General features: G+C 36.3%; 2 protein-coding genes across 9 annotated transcripts in view; one reads left to right on the forward strand and one right to left on the reverse strand.

The window, feature by feature from the left end:
• camk2d2 (calcium/calmodulin-dependent protein kinase (CaM kinase) II delta 2) overlaps positions 1 to 12,951 on the reverse strand; it is a 79,078-nt gene extending 66,127 nt beyond the window's left edge. For 6 of the 8 annotated variants that reach the window (XM_067403760.1, XM_067403755.1, XM_067403759.1 and 3 more), the window contains exon 1: positions 12,758 to 12,951. In XM_067403760.1, coding sequence (XP_067259861.1) covers positions 12,758 to 12,781 — 24 coding nt within the window. In that variant the 5' untranslated portion in view covers positions 12,782 to 12,951. Of the gene's footprint in view, positions 1 to 11,474; positions 11,584 to 12,757 lie in introns of all 8 variants that reach the window. The other 2 variants (XM_067403757.1, XM_067403758.1) reach the window with 2 other exon arrangements.
• Positions 12,952 to 14,016: 1,065 nt separating this feature from the next.
• cxcl8a (chemokine (C-X-C motif) ligand 8a) lies at positions 14,017 to 15,033 on the forward strand. The gene is made up of 4 exons (XM_067403763.1): positions 14,017 to 14,170; positions 14,319 to 14,451; positions 14,581 to 14,667; positions 14,793 to 15,033. Exons 1-4 carry the CDS (start codon positions 14,107 to 14,109, stop codon positions 14,803 to 14,805), a joined length of 297 nt encoding a protein of 98 aa, XP_067259864.1. The 5' UTR covers positions 14,017 to 14,106; the 3' UTR covers positions 14,806 to 15,033.
• Positions 15,034 to 15,764: the final 731 nt, after the last annotated feature.

A 15,764-nucleotide genomic window follows, 5' to 3' on the forward strand; every position in this document is an offset into this window, starting at 1 on the left:
TGTGAAAGATAATGCATGTTGTGCAACTGTATATTGGATACGTGCATAAGCTCTTAAAGAGACAGCAGTCTAATAAGCCTGCTGCTGTCTGTCATGTTAATCAAAGAGAAAAAGACAAATCAAATCACTCTACTCTTGACTGAATAAATTTTGTAAGTGTAAGCATTCATCTATATTTAATTTTTACAATGAAGACTAACCAGTGTTATTTTACATCTGATTACTTTGATTTATGTAGTATTTCTTAGTTCTCATCTTATTATTGACTTTTTTTATGAAAATGAAATTTTGCATTTTTTTTTTGTACATTCTGTCAATTATATTTCTTAGAAGTCTGTATCAGCCGGTCACACTATACATTTTAAAGTGGGAACTTTTTAATATTTTATTAAATAGTGAGAATATGGGGAATGAAGATGTTCTGTATTGTTCTGGATTTATTCACTTTCATTATTAATATTGCTATTTTATACGTTTTACAGAGTTCAGAGGCATTGGAGCATCACAAAGTTGGAATGAAAATGGGAATTCTTTAAGTGGTGAGCCGCAACAGTTCCACTTTAAGATCCCTCTCTGATGTGGTAAATGTTGCAATTGTCCTTGAAGAGGAAGTTGTCCTGGAAAACATGGGAGACTTTGTGAGTGCGTTCATTGTCCTCTTTGGCATGCTCTATGCACTTAACGTGTACAACAAGGACTTAAGATATTCTTTTGAATTCATTCAGAAGGTCTTTTTGAACATGGGAACTGAGTGCAGCAAAAAAGTGCAAACTCTGATGAGCAAATTATTGGAAAACTAAGTGAAATTTCACTTAACGCTCACGGGAGAAGTACCCTTAAGCTCAAAGTACCTTTTGTGAGAATGTTTTTTGATGCTTTCTGTATATCATATTAAGATGAAATTACTTTAAAAACAACCCTGAAGTAATTTTTTACTTCAGACTTTTGCAGCGTTTCAAATATTTGTAAATGTTTTACAAAAATTCAAGTAAATTTACACTGAATATTTAAAGTAACCCTCTCCTGTTACTTGCATTTTATGTTGTGTTGACGTTTTTGCACTTTATCCAGTATTAACATAATATTTTAAATTATTTAAATGTTTAATATTGTTAGTGCAGTTTCATAAATGTAGTACCTAAATACCAAAATGTCAGTGAAATTTCTCTAAACACTGATAATACATGTTTTAAAATAATTGTGGATTTGTTAATGTAAGATCTAAGGTCTAATGAGCTGAATCCTGAATTGAAATGCATGATTTTTATCTACTAAGGTCTTCTGTGCAGAAGTGTTCAATATATTTAAGGTATTTCCACAATACTGTTGTAGATTTAATAAAATGTATTAAATAAAATGTGGCAGTATGGCTGAGTGTTTAATATACATATTTTTTCTTTTTCTTTTGGGGCAACGGGGAATAAACAATACAGTGAAGTTGCTTTACTGATATAAATTTACCAAAATACATTTTTAGTTTAGGTAAAACTAAAAAGGAATGCTACTACTATTTAAAATGTATAATTGGGCCAATAATGTGGGTTGGTAAACTAATTTCTTTTCAATTGTTTTAACAAATTATTTCTCATTGAGCCAATGTTAACAGACTATTGCTACAATTGATAAAATTACATTTACAGAATTTCACTTGGGCCAATTGAAAATTTTAGATGTGACCAGTCACTAGAAAATTTTGAGTTGGGAAGATAAGAAATTTTTTACAGTGCAAGGGAACATCTGTTTTGATATATTTATAGACAGAAAACAAATTGTTATATAGCTCAACACATTCTTATTGTTTAAATCAAATTTTCTTGATTTTTTGTCAGTACCATGCTTTACCACGCCTCAGAGAAAAACACTATTTTGTTAAGTAGCCTAGCAGAGCATAATCAGATGTAGCTTTATTTTTAGTAACAGTAAAAAATAAAATAAAATAAAAAAAAAAAAAAAAAGAAATTAGCAGTTAAGAAGAATTTTATTTTGAAGAATGTTTCGTGAATCTGGCCCCTGGGCTTTTATAATTCATTGTCAAAAAAAAAAAAAAAAAAAGAAGCAGGTTTAAATTCCAATGTGACAGCTTATACCCATTAAAGGGATAGTTTGAAGAACATTTGTAACCAGGCTGCTTTGGGGCACCATTGCTTTCCATAGTAGAAAGAAGAAAAAGAAAAAAATACTATGATGAGAAATGAAAATGAGGCTTGTACTGTTGTTTAACAACTTGTTCATCTACAAAAAAAATTCATGTGTCTATCCCCCATAGTGTAATGCATTGCTTGCACAGGAACAAATGACAAAGAAGATTAAGATCAAATAAGTCTTTACTTAGGAAATCCAACAGGTACAGGCAGGAACACAACACAACAGCATATGAGACCGGACAATGAACTTAGGGAAGACAGGAACTTAAATACACAGATGATTAACTAAAATGACATACAGCTGTAATGAACTTGTCCATGATGATAGATTGTGGCGGGAAAACGGAACAAAGGAGCACCTGTGACAGATGACAACCAAAACAAACTGAATGTGACAAACCGTGACAGTACATCCCCCTCCGGCGAGGTACATCCCCCTCGCGCCGTAATGGAACATCCAAAGGGGAGGGCTGGAGGGGGTTCTGGAGGTGGATGGAGTGAAGGTGAGATGACCGAATGATGCAGGAAGTGGCTCTGGAGGAGGACGGCCAACCAGGAGGTGTAGCCAGGATGGTGGAACATGGTGGTGGCACTTGAGGGAAGAGCCATGGTAGTGAAGGCTTCAGCGCCACCTTGGGGACGAGCGAGGGCGACAGCGATGATGGAGGAGGAACCCATGGCGCAAATGGAGGGCTGATAGAGTGGAGTGGCGCTGAAGACCCAGACGACCGCGAAGGAGCTGCAGCGACGACCAAAGGCTTGAAGGTCCCGGCAGATATCGAGGGAGGGAAAAGCGTAGGTGGAGGAGTCAGGGCGACAGGTCGAGGTGGAGAGACAAGGACAGAAGGCGGAGGCAGAGCAACAGGATCCTCATGCCCAAAAGGAGGTGGCTCACAGTAGGCCCGTGATGTAACCATGTCTGGAAGGTAGACTGGGACAACGGGCTGACCAAAACATTTAGAAGAGGAGGTGGGAGAGGAAGGCTGGCTGGGACCAGTGAATCCAGAATAGAACAGGTAGGCAGATGAAGGGTTGCGTCTGTGTTGTATTCCAGAAACTCACTCTCAGTGACGGGCGGGGCTTCTGACCAACCCCTCAACTCAGTCACCTACTCCCTCAGCTCAGGATGAGAGAACAGACTCAGACCTACCTCTCCTCAGATGGACTCCCCTCAGGCTCCGGTGTGATGTCATGCTCGGTCGCTCCTCCAAGCGCGGGCTCTAACAGCGCGGTAGAGTCGTTCACTCACTCATCTGCGGTGGGTTGTTGCCGTCTTTCCTCACCATCCGTGGGTTTCTGGCTGGGCACTGGGCTTGGCTGGGTTCTGGATCGGGGCCGCATGCTCTTCAGACACATCAGCACGGCTTCCCTCCAGTGAAAGTTTGCCCCGATCCAGAACAGGGTCTTGAGGGTTTCATCCTCCAGCAGGCTGGTGACGGCAAGACGGGAAAACTCAAACGTAAATGAAAAAAAAAAAATCATTGCTCTCCTGAGCCACTGTGATGAATTTTACCCATCCATAGGGTGGTCCGGTCTTCTATAACGCGTTGCTTGCACAGGAACACACGACAAAGAAGATTAAGATGAAATAAGTCTTTACTTAAGAAATCCAACAGGTACAGGCAGGAACACAACACAAAAGCATACAAGACCGGACAATGAACTTAGGGAAGACAGGAACTTAAATACACATGATTAAGTAAAATGACATACAGCTTTGATCATTTTTAATGTCCATGGTTCAAAGTGCCATTGAGACTTTCTCAGCACTGCATCATTAGAACACTATTTTACAATAATTGACCGTATTATTATAGATTGTTTCAGATTACTGCAAGAAGCCTGCAAAGCAAAGGCTTCCTACAAGGCAAGGTTGTTGTTGTTTTTTGATGCCTCTGCTAGAATCATTTGTTACATTGCAACTTTTTACCATTGTTATTTTAAAAGAATAGACTCAGACCTCAATGAGATTTTTCATCAGACATTTTGCAACACTGGATAAACTATTTCCCAAGAGAGAGATATTTGTGGTTTGGCACCAGTCTATTTTTTTCTGCATTTCTTATTCTGCACTGCTCATTGAAATGAAAACAAACACTTAAGATGAGATTTCTGGTGAAGTAAATAAAAACCATATGGCGTGTATTTAATGTCAATTTTAACTGAACTATGTGACTCACACTAAAGATGTGGTCAAAAGGTTAATTATCAATAGAGCACCACTCACCCACATCACTAACGTATACAAGCAGCTTTTTGTTGGTCAATGCAACAAATTTATGTGACCAACTTGGAACACAAGTGAAATTTTTGCCTTTACGCGAAACTCGTGTGGATTCCTAAAGAATGACTGAATTTTGCCCTTGAAATGTAAATGTAAACCTTCTTGATAGCAAAAGCAAGTAAGATTATGGCCATGAACCTATTTTTTGTTGTGCATACAGTAACACATTGAAGTTGGCATTAAAACGAAAGTTGTAAGTCTTTTCATCCTAATTGTGACGTATATCTGAGTGAAATGGCTTTTTGAATCTCATCTCTCTCTTTGATTGATTGATTGAATACTTTATTGAACAGCAACAATCAACACGAAGTGTTCAAAAGGATAAAAACACAAAAAGCCCATAGGCTTATTTCCATTGTGGTCCTTAAGATGGAAGATGAGTAACAGTACATATATTAACAACATTTAGGACAATGAAGAAAGGGAGCATAAAAAATAAATTAAAAAAAAAAAAAAAATAAATAAATAAATAAATAAATAAAAATAAAAATAAATAAAAAAACACAAATATAAATACACAAATTCCCAAAAGACAGGCAGACACACAAGTAGTCAAAACAATAAATCCTACTACCTCAAGGGTTTCTATTTCCTTACTTTTTCTATTTTTTCTCTCTTTATAAGTTTAATAACCAATTTTTTATTGAAGATTTAAAATGATAATAGGAAGAGCTCAACAGTTTAAGGTTTAAAGGTAAACCATTCCACAAGACAGCTGCAGAGTATAGGAAAGAGTACTTTCCCACACAGCTCTTAAAGCGGCAGGGCCTGTAATCTGTGGAACTCCCCCTGGTGCAATAATTGTGCGTATCACTAATTTTTGAAAAGTAATCACATAAATACTTGGGTGCCAGATTATTTCTTATCTTATAAACTAAACACAGTTTAATTTGATCTCATGTGAGTGACAGGTTGTCCTGACCTGCATTTGTTCCAGTAAACACATCATCTGTTTTGATAGTCATATTTACCTGTTTCAAAGAAATGCAATTTTAGTTAATGCCATATAAAGATGCTTGCTATTTGCTTGGAAAGTACAAAACTTAATATGATGTTGTACTTGACTTCCTTTGTTTATGATGTAAAATAGCAATGAGATGAAATGAGCAAACTGAGTTTATGAACTAAATGTTGTAACCATCCACAAAGGTTAACGACTAACGAGAGGATGCACGGGGGTGAAAAGAAGGTTTTAAAACTACATGCGGAGATAAAAATGACAAAGACTACGATTAGGAATTGTATGTATGTCGTATGTTATTTGTATTTAAACAGCAGTATTGTATGTGTCCAAGAAAAATTTCCTTTGGGACAATAATGTCAATCTTATCTTATCTTAAGAAGGAGAAGTGTGTAAGACAAATGACAAATAGCACAGGAGAAGGCGAAAGGACATCCAGCTATTGGACATGAGTCACAGAGATTGATATTGAATTGGAATTCCACCGAAAAAAGTATAAAAAGACTGAGGACGCTGCCTGCATTTAGCATGAAGGACACCTGACACCCTATCAAGGGACCCTTAACAGAATCTCCAATACTGCTGTTTAGTTTGATTATAGAGCTATTTACTGATTTTAAGTTTTATGTAGAGCTGGGACAATAAATCGATTCATCTCGATTCGTGGAATCGATTCTGAGATTTTCCGAATGCATCCCGTTTCTCTGTCGAATTGATTCTGAGCTCAGTTTTGAACAGCAGATGGGGCTCTAGGCTAGTTTTTAACCACACGGTCAAATGCAAATGAAGAAGAGCACTCATGTTTTTGGCTCAAGTGGCAACCTCCCCCAGTTTCTCTTGAAGCCAAAACAGAAGTAACTAAAACTGCAATTCATCGACTGGTCGCTAGGGACAGGCTCCAAAAGAGAGCAGAATCTCATTGAGCCCCATATTAAAATGCCCAACTTTACAGCAGAAAAAAAAACATGTTTACAGCCTGGTACAAATTGTGGTTTTGGTCTATACAGTTAATTTTACCTTTCATAACAACTGTGAGGGGGGTGAATTTTTTTATAACTCATCCGTTTAAATTATACTAAGCCTTAAAATTCTGCATAATTAAGGGCGCGCCACTTGAGTGACAGGTGGATTGCCGCTCCTGTCACCGCTAGATTCCTCCTCCTCTCACGTCACCTCAGCTCCACCCACGTCTCACCTCTTTGCCCATTTTCTGTTATCTGGGAGTGACATGCGATGATGTGCTGCCAAGATGGCAATGGCCAGCATTAGGTTTCAAAAATGCTCTTCAGAAACCTACAGGTGACGTCACGGACACTACGTCCATTTTTTTTTTTACAGTTTAAGGTTCATACTTATGTACTTGCACCTCAGAATGCTTTTATGACCTGAGATTAATGTAAACAGCCCACTGCAAACACCCTTGTAATTCACTTCAACCTTTTCAAATTTTATGAATTATTATTTTATAGAAGTTTCAAGTGGTGTGTGTAAGGAATTGGAAGCAAGCAGAATATGACTGTTTTTAAAGCACACAGTGCCATCTGCTGTTAAAAACTAAGAGAGAATCGCGATACATTCGGAAAGTCTCAGAATCGATCCAGAATCATTTCTCGATTCAATGATTTGCTGTCCCAGCCCTATTATTTGCATTAACTGCTTTGTATTTTAATCAATAAAATAAGTGTTTTTATTGTTATGATTGACTCCTGTCTGAGAGACTTTACATATAACTACAAACTGAGCCTGAAAAAGAACAACCACAAAGGAGCCTTCTATGTCACTCCTGAAGAACTTTAACCTGCGGGCAGGTGAGTGCTTTATGGTTTAGACTAGATTGATTACCCTTATCCTACCTGAATAATCATAGGGTTAAAGGTGTAAGATAAAGACATACCAGGTAAAATTTCAGAGAAGAGATGTCACTGCAAGAGGGAAGCGAAGTTATTCTGATTAAAATGAGGGTACATTCATTTAAAAACAATAATGATGTACACAGATAAATCATTTATAAAAAATACTGCAATATTCGAAACATCCCAATATTTTTACCTAAGAATTTCTTCAAGCAATTGGACTCAATCATTATTCCTTTTTTGTGGGATTACAAAGCCCATAGAATAAGTAAAGCTCATCTCTGTAAAACCAAAGCTGAAGGCGGAATGGCTCTCTCAAACTTCTCCCTTAACTACTACTGTATGCTTGTGCTCTCCATACTATTATAATGTAGTTAGACCAAACATTTACACACTCCACTTGGATCCAAATGGAAAGAGAAGCATGAAGTCCATATGATATCGGGGCAGTGATCTTGTCTCCCACAAAGTTAGCTTTGTTGGCAAAGTTAGTCTATAATTTTAACTGTATAATTCACAGTACTGTTCGCATTTGGAAGCAGATCAAATCAAAATTCGAAATAAAGTCCTTATATTTCCTCTTACCAATTGGAGGGAGCCCCCTCATTTACTCCTACTATGGACTCCATTTTCATATACAGTGGAGAGATTTGGGTATCTAAACCATTGGTGACTTATTCATTGATGGGTTTATTTGCCTCCTTTAGCCAGGTCAAAGACTATAGATACAGACAGACAGTTCACACTAGGTCTGTCAAATGATTAATCGCATACAAAATAAAAGATTGAGTTTGCCTAATATATGTGGGTGTACTGTGTGTAATTATTTTGTATATATAAATACAAACACATCCATGTATATATTTGAGAAAGTATTTACAAGTATATTGTATATTTACAAGTATATTGTGGCAAGGGGGGCGTGGTTCAGTTAACGCTGCAGCGGGGGAGAGCGTCAGGAGACGCGCAGTGGATGAGCGGGTTAAGCGCAAATAACAAACACCTGTCTCTTGTTGCAGTAATTGGCGTGGAGAGAGTATTTAACGCCAGGAGAAACAGGAGCGAGGGAGAGAGAGAAGGACTACTGGCTGCCACACTCCTGGAGACCTGCTGAAGTCTCTGGAGTGAATTATTATATTGTTTATGACTGTTTTTGTGCCTGTCTGCACGCCTTTTTGTTTGGTTCTGCCAATAAAGCAGCCAGTAGTCACAGCCGACCCTTGTCGTCTTTCTTCCTTTTATTACGAACTCTGTTACATTACATATTTGTATTTATTTATATTTGTATATAATTTATATTATATATAAATAAATTTTTTGTACACAAATAACATATTTCTCTTAAATATATACATTACTTTGTGTGTATTATATATACATATTAATTACACACATTACTCACACATATATTATACAAACTCAAACTTTTATTTTGTGTGCGATTAATCGTTTGACAACACTAGTTCACACCTATCAGTTATAAATTAGAGAAAATGCAACACGCAATATGGCGGATTACATCCTGCCTTCAAGTAAAAGAGGCAATTGTTGATTGATAAAGTCATTGCGTCACTGCAGATGCCGATAGAAACTCTGGTTCCCATAGAAACCTGAGACTCGCGCTTAGGACTTCACATGTGCAGCTGCTCATCTAGCCTGAAAAATATGCTTTTAATTCTATTTGATCATAAGAAACAACATTTATGGAACAGTTCATGTCAGATTTTGTTGCTGATTTGAAATATGTTATTTAATAGGGAGTTCGGCAAGCAATTTTTGAGATTTCAGGATTCCCCCATTCAAATAGATAGGACTTGATCTTGGATGCTCGAAATAGCTGCCTGGAGGCGTTGCAAATATGGCCCTCGAGTGAACAGACTTTCCTTGAAAGGGACTTTGGCCAGGTGCAGACACAAAACACGTTTTTTAGGTATTTGCAGATCAGGGATTATTTTAGGAAGCAATTACCTTGTCTCGATGGGGCTTGTCCTTCTAAGTTCGATGAACTTCATGTGAGGGTCAGTCACATGATATCTTTACTCTATAACTTATTATCCAAAACGTATTATTATATTTTGTGCTTCAGATAAACTCAGCTCATTCCAACAGCTGTTGTCTTATGGGCTTATAATTGCGAAAAAATTAATACCAAAAGTTTCAGAAAAACACTAAAGTCCCCTCTGTTAAATTATGGCTGGAAGAAATGGTAAAATAATTACATCTGGAAAAAAAATTGTTTCTTATTGTTAAAGGATTAGTTCACTTTCAATTGAAAATTACCCAAAGCTTTACTCACCCTCAAGCCATCCTAGGTGTATACGACTTTCTTTTTTCTGACGAAACACAATCGTAGAAATATTAATAAATATCCTGAGGTATCCGAGCTTTATAATGGCAGTATGTGTTACCAAACGAGTATGAGCTGAAGAAAGTGTCTCCATCCACATCCATCTATCATAAACATATTCCACACGGCTCCAGAGGATTAATAAAGTCCTTCTGAAGCGAAGCGATGCATTTGTGTAAAAAAAAAAAATAAATAAAAAAAATCCATATTTAACAAGTTATTAAGTAAAATATCTAGCTTCCACAAGACCGCCTTCTTTATTCTTCAAAAAGCTTATGCTGCACGTCCTACGGCTTCCCTATTCAACTTACGGAATTGACGCGATGCCAGTTCAGTTTTTTCTGTAATTTGAACATGGAAGGCGGTCTGGCAGAAGCTAGATATTTTACTTCATAACTTGTTAAATATGGATTTTTCTTTTTTTTACACAAATGCATCATTTTGCTTCAGAAGCACTTTTTTCAATAACCCTCCTAAGCCATGTGGAATATGTTTATAATGGATGGATGGATGGACAGATGTGAATGGAGACACTTTCTTCAGCTCATACTCATTTTGGTAATGCATACTGCCATTATAAAGCTTGGATGCCTCAGGATATTTATTAATATTTCTACGATTGTATTTCATCAGAAAGAAGAAAGTCATATACACCTAGGATGGCTTGAGGGTGAGTAAAGCTTGGGTAATTTTCATTTGTAAGTGAATTAATCCCTTAAATAAACTGGATCATGATTATAAACACAACAAAGCTGTGAAAGCGGACTAGTGAGAAGATGAGTTAATGTCCCCGACTACCCTGTAGTCCCATTTAGCCACTTGATAGCAATCACCTTTTACAAGAAAAGCAAAAGATTAAAAAAAAAAAACAATAGAGGGTATTACTGGTGTATTTTATGTCAGAAAATAAAACGACATAAACGAATAAATCACCACAGACCACCACAAGCATTTAACCATAAACCAATTCAAAAAACCTACTGACTTCAGGACTATGGACCCAGAAGTGCTAAATGCTAACTCGTTTGTAGGTTTTGGTCTAGGATTTCTAGGTTCAACTCAACCCTGCAGGCACAAAGGCCATACCAAACTTTATATATCTGTGCAGCACAGGTGTTACATGTGCCCTGGGTCTGTGCTCTATTCTCATTATATGGATTCCATTTCCCAAAATTCCCCACCTAGGAACTAATCACACACTCTCTCAAAAAAGTGTTAATTAATAACACATTTTTTGTGTTATTTTTTATGACACATTTTGTATCATTTTGTGTACATAATTGGCACAAATTGTGTAAATATAACACATTAGTGTGTAGAAAATGAGCCGGAATAACACATGATTGAGTTAAAAGTAACACAAAATGTGTTGCCCTTAACTAGACACAATTTGTGTTATTTTTAACACATCTGTTTTAAAGAGTGCACTCACACCTGTTTCCCATCAGTGACACTTTGAAAGCTGCACTCAAACACACACACACATTGCTGAGTATTGTTTAGGCTTGTATCCAACCTTGTCTCCGTGTTCCGTGTTCCTTGCCTGGCCTGTGTTTTTGACCCTGGACTGATACCTTGTTGATGATCGTTTGCTGCCTGCCTTGACCTTTGCCTGTGTATTGGACTACTCTTTTGCCTTGCCTTCCTGTTTCTGATTGCTGGTGTTTAACCCACTGCCTATACGACTACGCTCTTATGAATAAAGCCTGCACGTGGATCTCCAACTCCATTGTCCTGTCCCATCCGTTACAGCAGGACTGCTTAAAGTTATTGACACGTTACAGTGATAAAGAAACATGCATGAATGAGAAAATAAAGCACAGGACGTGCTTGATGTTAAAGGATTAGTTCACTTTCAAATTAAATTTCCTGATAATTTACTCACCCCCATATCATCCAAGATGTCCAGGTCCTTCTTTCTTTAGTCAAAAAGAAATGAAGGTCACTGAAACTGCAATTTTGACCTTCAACTGTTTGGGCTCCATTGAAGTCCACTATATGGAGAAAAATCCTGGAATGTTTTCATCACAAACTAGCCTGACTTCGTCATACTCATATTCTAGGCAGAATGTGAGTCTGATACTGCTCCATTGCACTTGAATTATGGGGCGTGTCTTAACCGAACAAGTAAAAAAAAAACTCTGCACTCAATTGGATAGATCTACAACCAATCAGAGCAACGCAGTAAGTGACGTATGTTGAACTTGTACTTAAACTTTTGCCGAATCCCGTTGGAAGGACGGCAAACACATCTTTCCCATCGACAAATGCCTTGATTGCGGTTCTTTGTTTGTCTTTTAAAATTAATGCGCTGTCGATTTCTTTTATTACAGACGTGATAGCGGAATATAAACATCTTACTTCTCCAGCTGCAGTCATCGTTGGTGAAAACCAATTCAACCCAAGCGCTCTTTGATGACGTAGTGGTTACGTAACCGCAGATAGCCTGTCCATCATCGATTAAGTTTGTTTTTTGCTTTTGCCCACAACATTTGGGGTGATCTCATCTTGGGGGTAAAAGCAAGTAAAGTTTTGGGAACAAGCCTATTTTTATTTTGTGTAAAAATGCAATCTAGAATTGTTGTTTATAGCTACACAGTGGGATTTGGGTCCAATACATGTAGATTAGTTAATGTGAAATACTGTATGACCGATCCACAAAAGCAACAATCCTGAGATCCAATGCCCTGGAAAACTACCCACAACACCCCATCATAACACTATAGTGACTGCATTGCCTAACACCACTCAAACTACTCTACTGTCTTCAGAAAATGCAACATTTTAGTTTATATTTGACTGTTTAATGCATTTTCATAGGTTCATTTTCAAAAGCATATTGTGCAATGTGTTCAGATAAATGCACTAGCAGTCATAAATACATTTTCTCAGTTACAATAACAAACATTTCTAACACTGTACCCAAATAAGCAAAACAGATAACAACCAGTGACAACATCGGCATGTACTGTATAAACATAGGCTACTGCTGAGCTAATTATTCGCTGGAAACAATGCTAATGCTTTAAGAGACATGAGAGGAGGAGAAAGAGATGAGAGAAAAGAGAAAGTATATTGGTGGAAGGTACATTATACAAATCAGTAACTTTGTGTTACAAACTGTATAGGCAAAGTTAATGGATTGTCAACTGTGAGTGAGGAGGTTACCTTGGAGTCTTGTTTGGAGTTCATGACAGTTTTGTGGTGGAGTAACTGAAAGTAGCGACGATTCTGATTTCAATTTCAAAAGTATACTGTGGCTTTCCAGAAATATGCTACTTTTCCGAACAAAGTAGCCGTAATGTGACAAAACGCCACATCTGCCGTGTTGGCCTAACGTACGTCCACTTCCTCAGGAAAGTCCAAAATTCCAAATCATGTGAACCGGTTCAATCAGATGACTCATTTAAATCCACCAGTTGAATGAACGATTCATTGAATCATTTGTGTCCCTATGCAAAATTCTGTGCTGCATTTTACACATTCTTTTTTTGTAGCCATATATAAAATAATATTATAATATTTATTATAATAATTTTACAAAATAATATATTATTTAATTAAATTCTGCTGTTAGTTACTATTTTTACACAGTTATATTAATATTTACTGTTTTTTTCATATTTTACATATTTAATGACAGATTTGTGTCCCTATGCAAAATTCTGTGCTGCATTTTACACATTCTTTTTTTTTTGTAGCCATATATAAAATAATATTATAATATTTATTATAATAATTTTACAAAATAATATATTATTTAATTACATTTTGCTGTTGGTTACTATTTTTACACAGTTATATTAATATTTACTATTTTTATTGGTGGCTAAAAGAGATCCTGGGGTTTTGCCAGATGAATAATGTAAATAAGTAAATATGAAGGCCTATCTGTGTGTATATTGAGTTTTATTATTGGTAAAAGACATTTTGCGGAATCTCACCTGCTTGTGGTTTTTTGGACTCCAGTTTGAAAACCCCTTATTCATTTTTCTGAAAGGTCTAGTTTAACTATTGAGTTATAACTGGCATTTGTTTATTTATTTGGTGCAGTACTTAAGAGTGAGTGTAGTGTATATCTGCATAATCAACATTATTTATGTTCATTGCATTACTGTCCTGAAGAATTCAATAATGAATCATGTTTTTATCAGATGTGATAAATGTCATACGAATGTGATTGTATGTATTACTTTTTTCTATTGCCGAAAAACACCAAATGTTATGCCATGAGCCTACGCACGTCAATGTGGATCACTTCTAAAATTCCTGAAGCTCATTCAGTATCCTGTCACTTTCTTAATCACATGAAATACAGAGGGTGACACGGGAAGGTTCACATACTCGTGACATCAGCTCAAACTTTCCCAAACTGATATTGCGCAACTCCCTGTGACTCATTTCCAGGACAGAGCTTTAAAAGAGCTGCAAGCTCCACAATGTGCACAGAACTCACCAACAGAGCTGAACACCTACAGCATTGAGCATCAACAATACTTGTACTTCTAATTGGCAGAATGAACTACAAAATCTTTTCAGTCTTTGTTATTGCTGCTGTGTCATTCGTGACCATTACTGAAGGTAAGTGAATTGCAAAACCAAATTCTGCTATAAAAATGTTTTTCAGGTTAATCAGTAACCATATTTAGTACATATGCACTTTTAGTAAGTCATGCATGTATGTATGTGATAACACAATATTAACTTATTCTTTTGATTTTGCTTTCAGGAATGAGTCTTAGAGGTCTGGGTGTAGATCTACGCTGTCGCTGCATTAAAACAGAGAGTCGACGCATTGGTAAACTCATAGAGAGTGTGGAGCTCTACCCTCCTAGCCCTCACTGTAAAGATACAGAGATCATGTGAGTTTACACCTAAATAATGGCATACCACTTACATATTACAAGCTTAGAATGAATCCATAATGACCCGTTGAATATGATTCAATCAAAAATACGGTTCTTATTGGTTTTCCTTTATTTTTAACACAGTGCCACCCTGAAGGAAACCAAGCAGGAGATCTGTCTGGACCCTACTGCTCCGTGGGTTAAGAAGGTCATTGAGAAGATCCTTGCCAAGTAAGTGTCAATAAATTCTCAACATTTGTTTTGGGATAATAATGATGAAAAAATAGAAATTATCAGGTCTCATCATATTTGTCATGGAAATAATGCCTCTAAATAAATGTCTTTTTGTTTTGCAGCAAAACACCATGAATATCTGGACCATCTGCGATGTTGAGCCAGACGATATGCACTATATTTTAACCTGTACTGATGGGCACCATTCTGCTTGGTTATGTTTAAAACATAACATATAACATAACATAATACATATTGTTTGTTCAGTGTTTTAGTTTTTGACAACTGTTGTTCTATATATATATATATATATATTTATGTATTTATTTATTATATATGTTTTAATAAAATGTTTTTATACTACATTTTATGACATTTGTTTTTTTTTCATATTTTACATATTTAATGACAGAATTAGCTACTTATTTAGTTTTATTCTTGCTAAAAAAAAAGATGCACAAAACTCACAATTTTCATTTATATATATATATATATATATATATATATATATATATATATATATATATATATATATATATATATATATATATATATATATATATATATATATATATAAAAAATATAATATTAGAATTTATGATTAGATGGATGCAGTGAACCTTCTCCTGACTCTTCCTAAGAAAAATGAATCCACTCTCTCTTCAGTCACTTCCAAAAAAAAAAAAAATGTTGTGGTCATTATTTATACAAAGTCCAATTGTTTTGAATGTTTCTTTGAAATATAACATGAGGCTTGAAGATTGCTTCACTAGTTTTCACTCAAGAAAAATCTTTTAATCATTGTAAACTCCTGGATGTTTTGGGGTCCTTAGTTAAACTGCCCTGGTAATGATGAAGTGGATTTAAAGTTTGTATAAAATCTGTTTGAGTAGCTCTCCTGTCAGTCTTGCCCTGTATACTGAGTAGGTTAGAAAGGTACATCTGGCAAACTTGTTTCTATACAAGACTGCACATGTTGCCACAGATCACGTGAAGACTTGTGGCCACATCAAGAGAAAACACCATTCTGTTGCACCGTCAGGCACTCCCCCATTATCTACCGCTAATTTTGTTGCACTTTGAACAATGGCAAG

Source organism: Chanodichthys erythropterus, chromosome 12 (genome assembly GCF_024489055.1).
Source record: "Chanodichthys erythropterus isolate Z2021 chromosome 12, ASM2448905v1, whole genome shotgun sequence".
NCBI lineage: Eukaryota > Metazoa > Chordata > Actinopteri > Cypriniformes > Xenocyprididae > Chanodichthys > Chanodichthys erythropterus.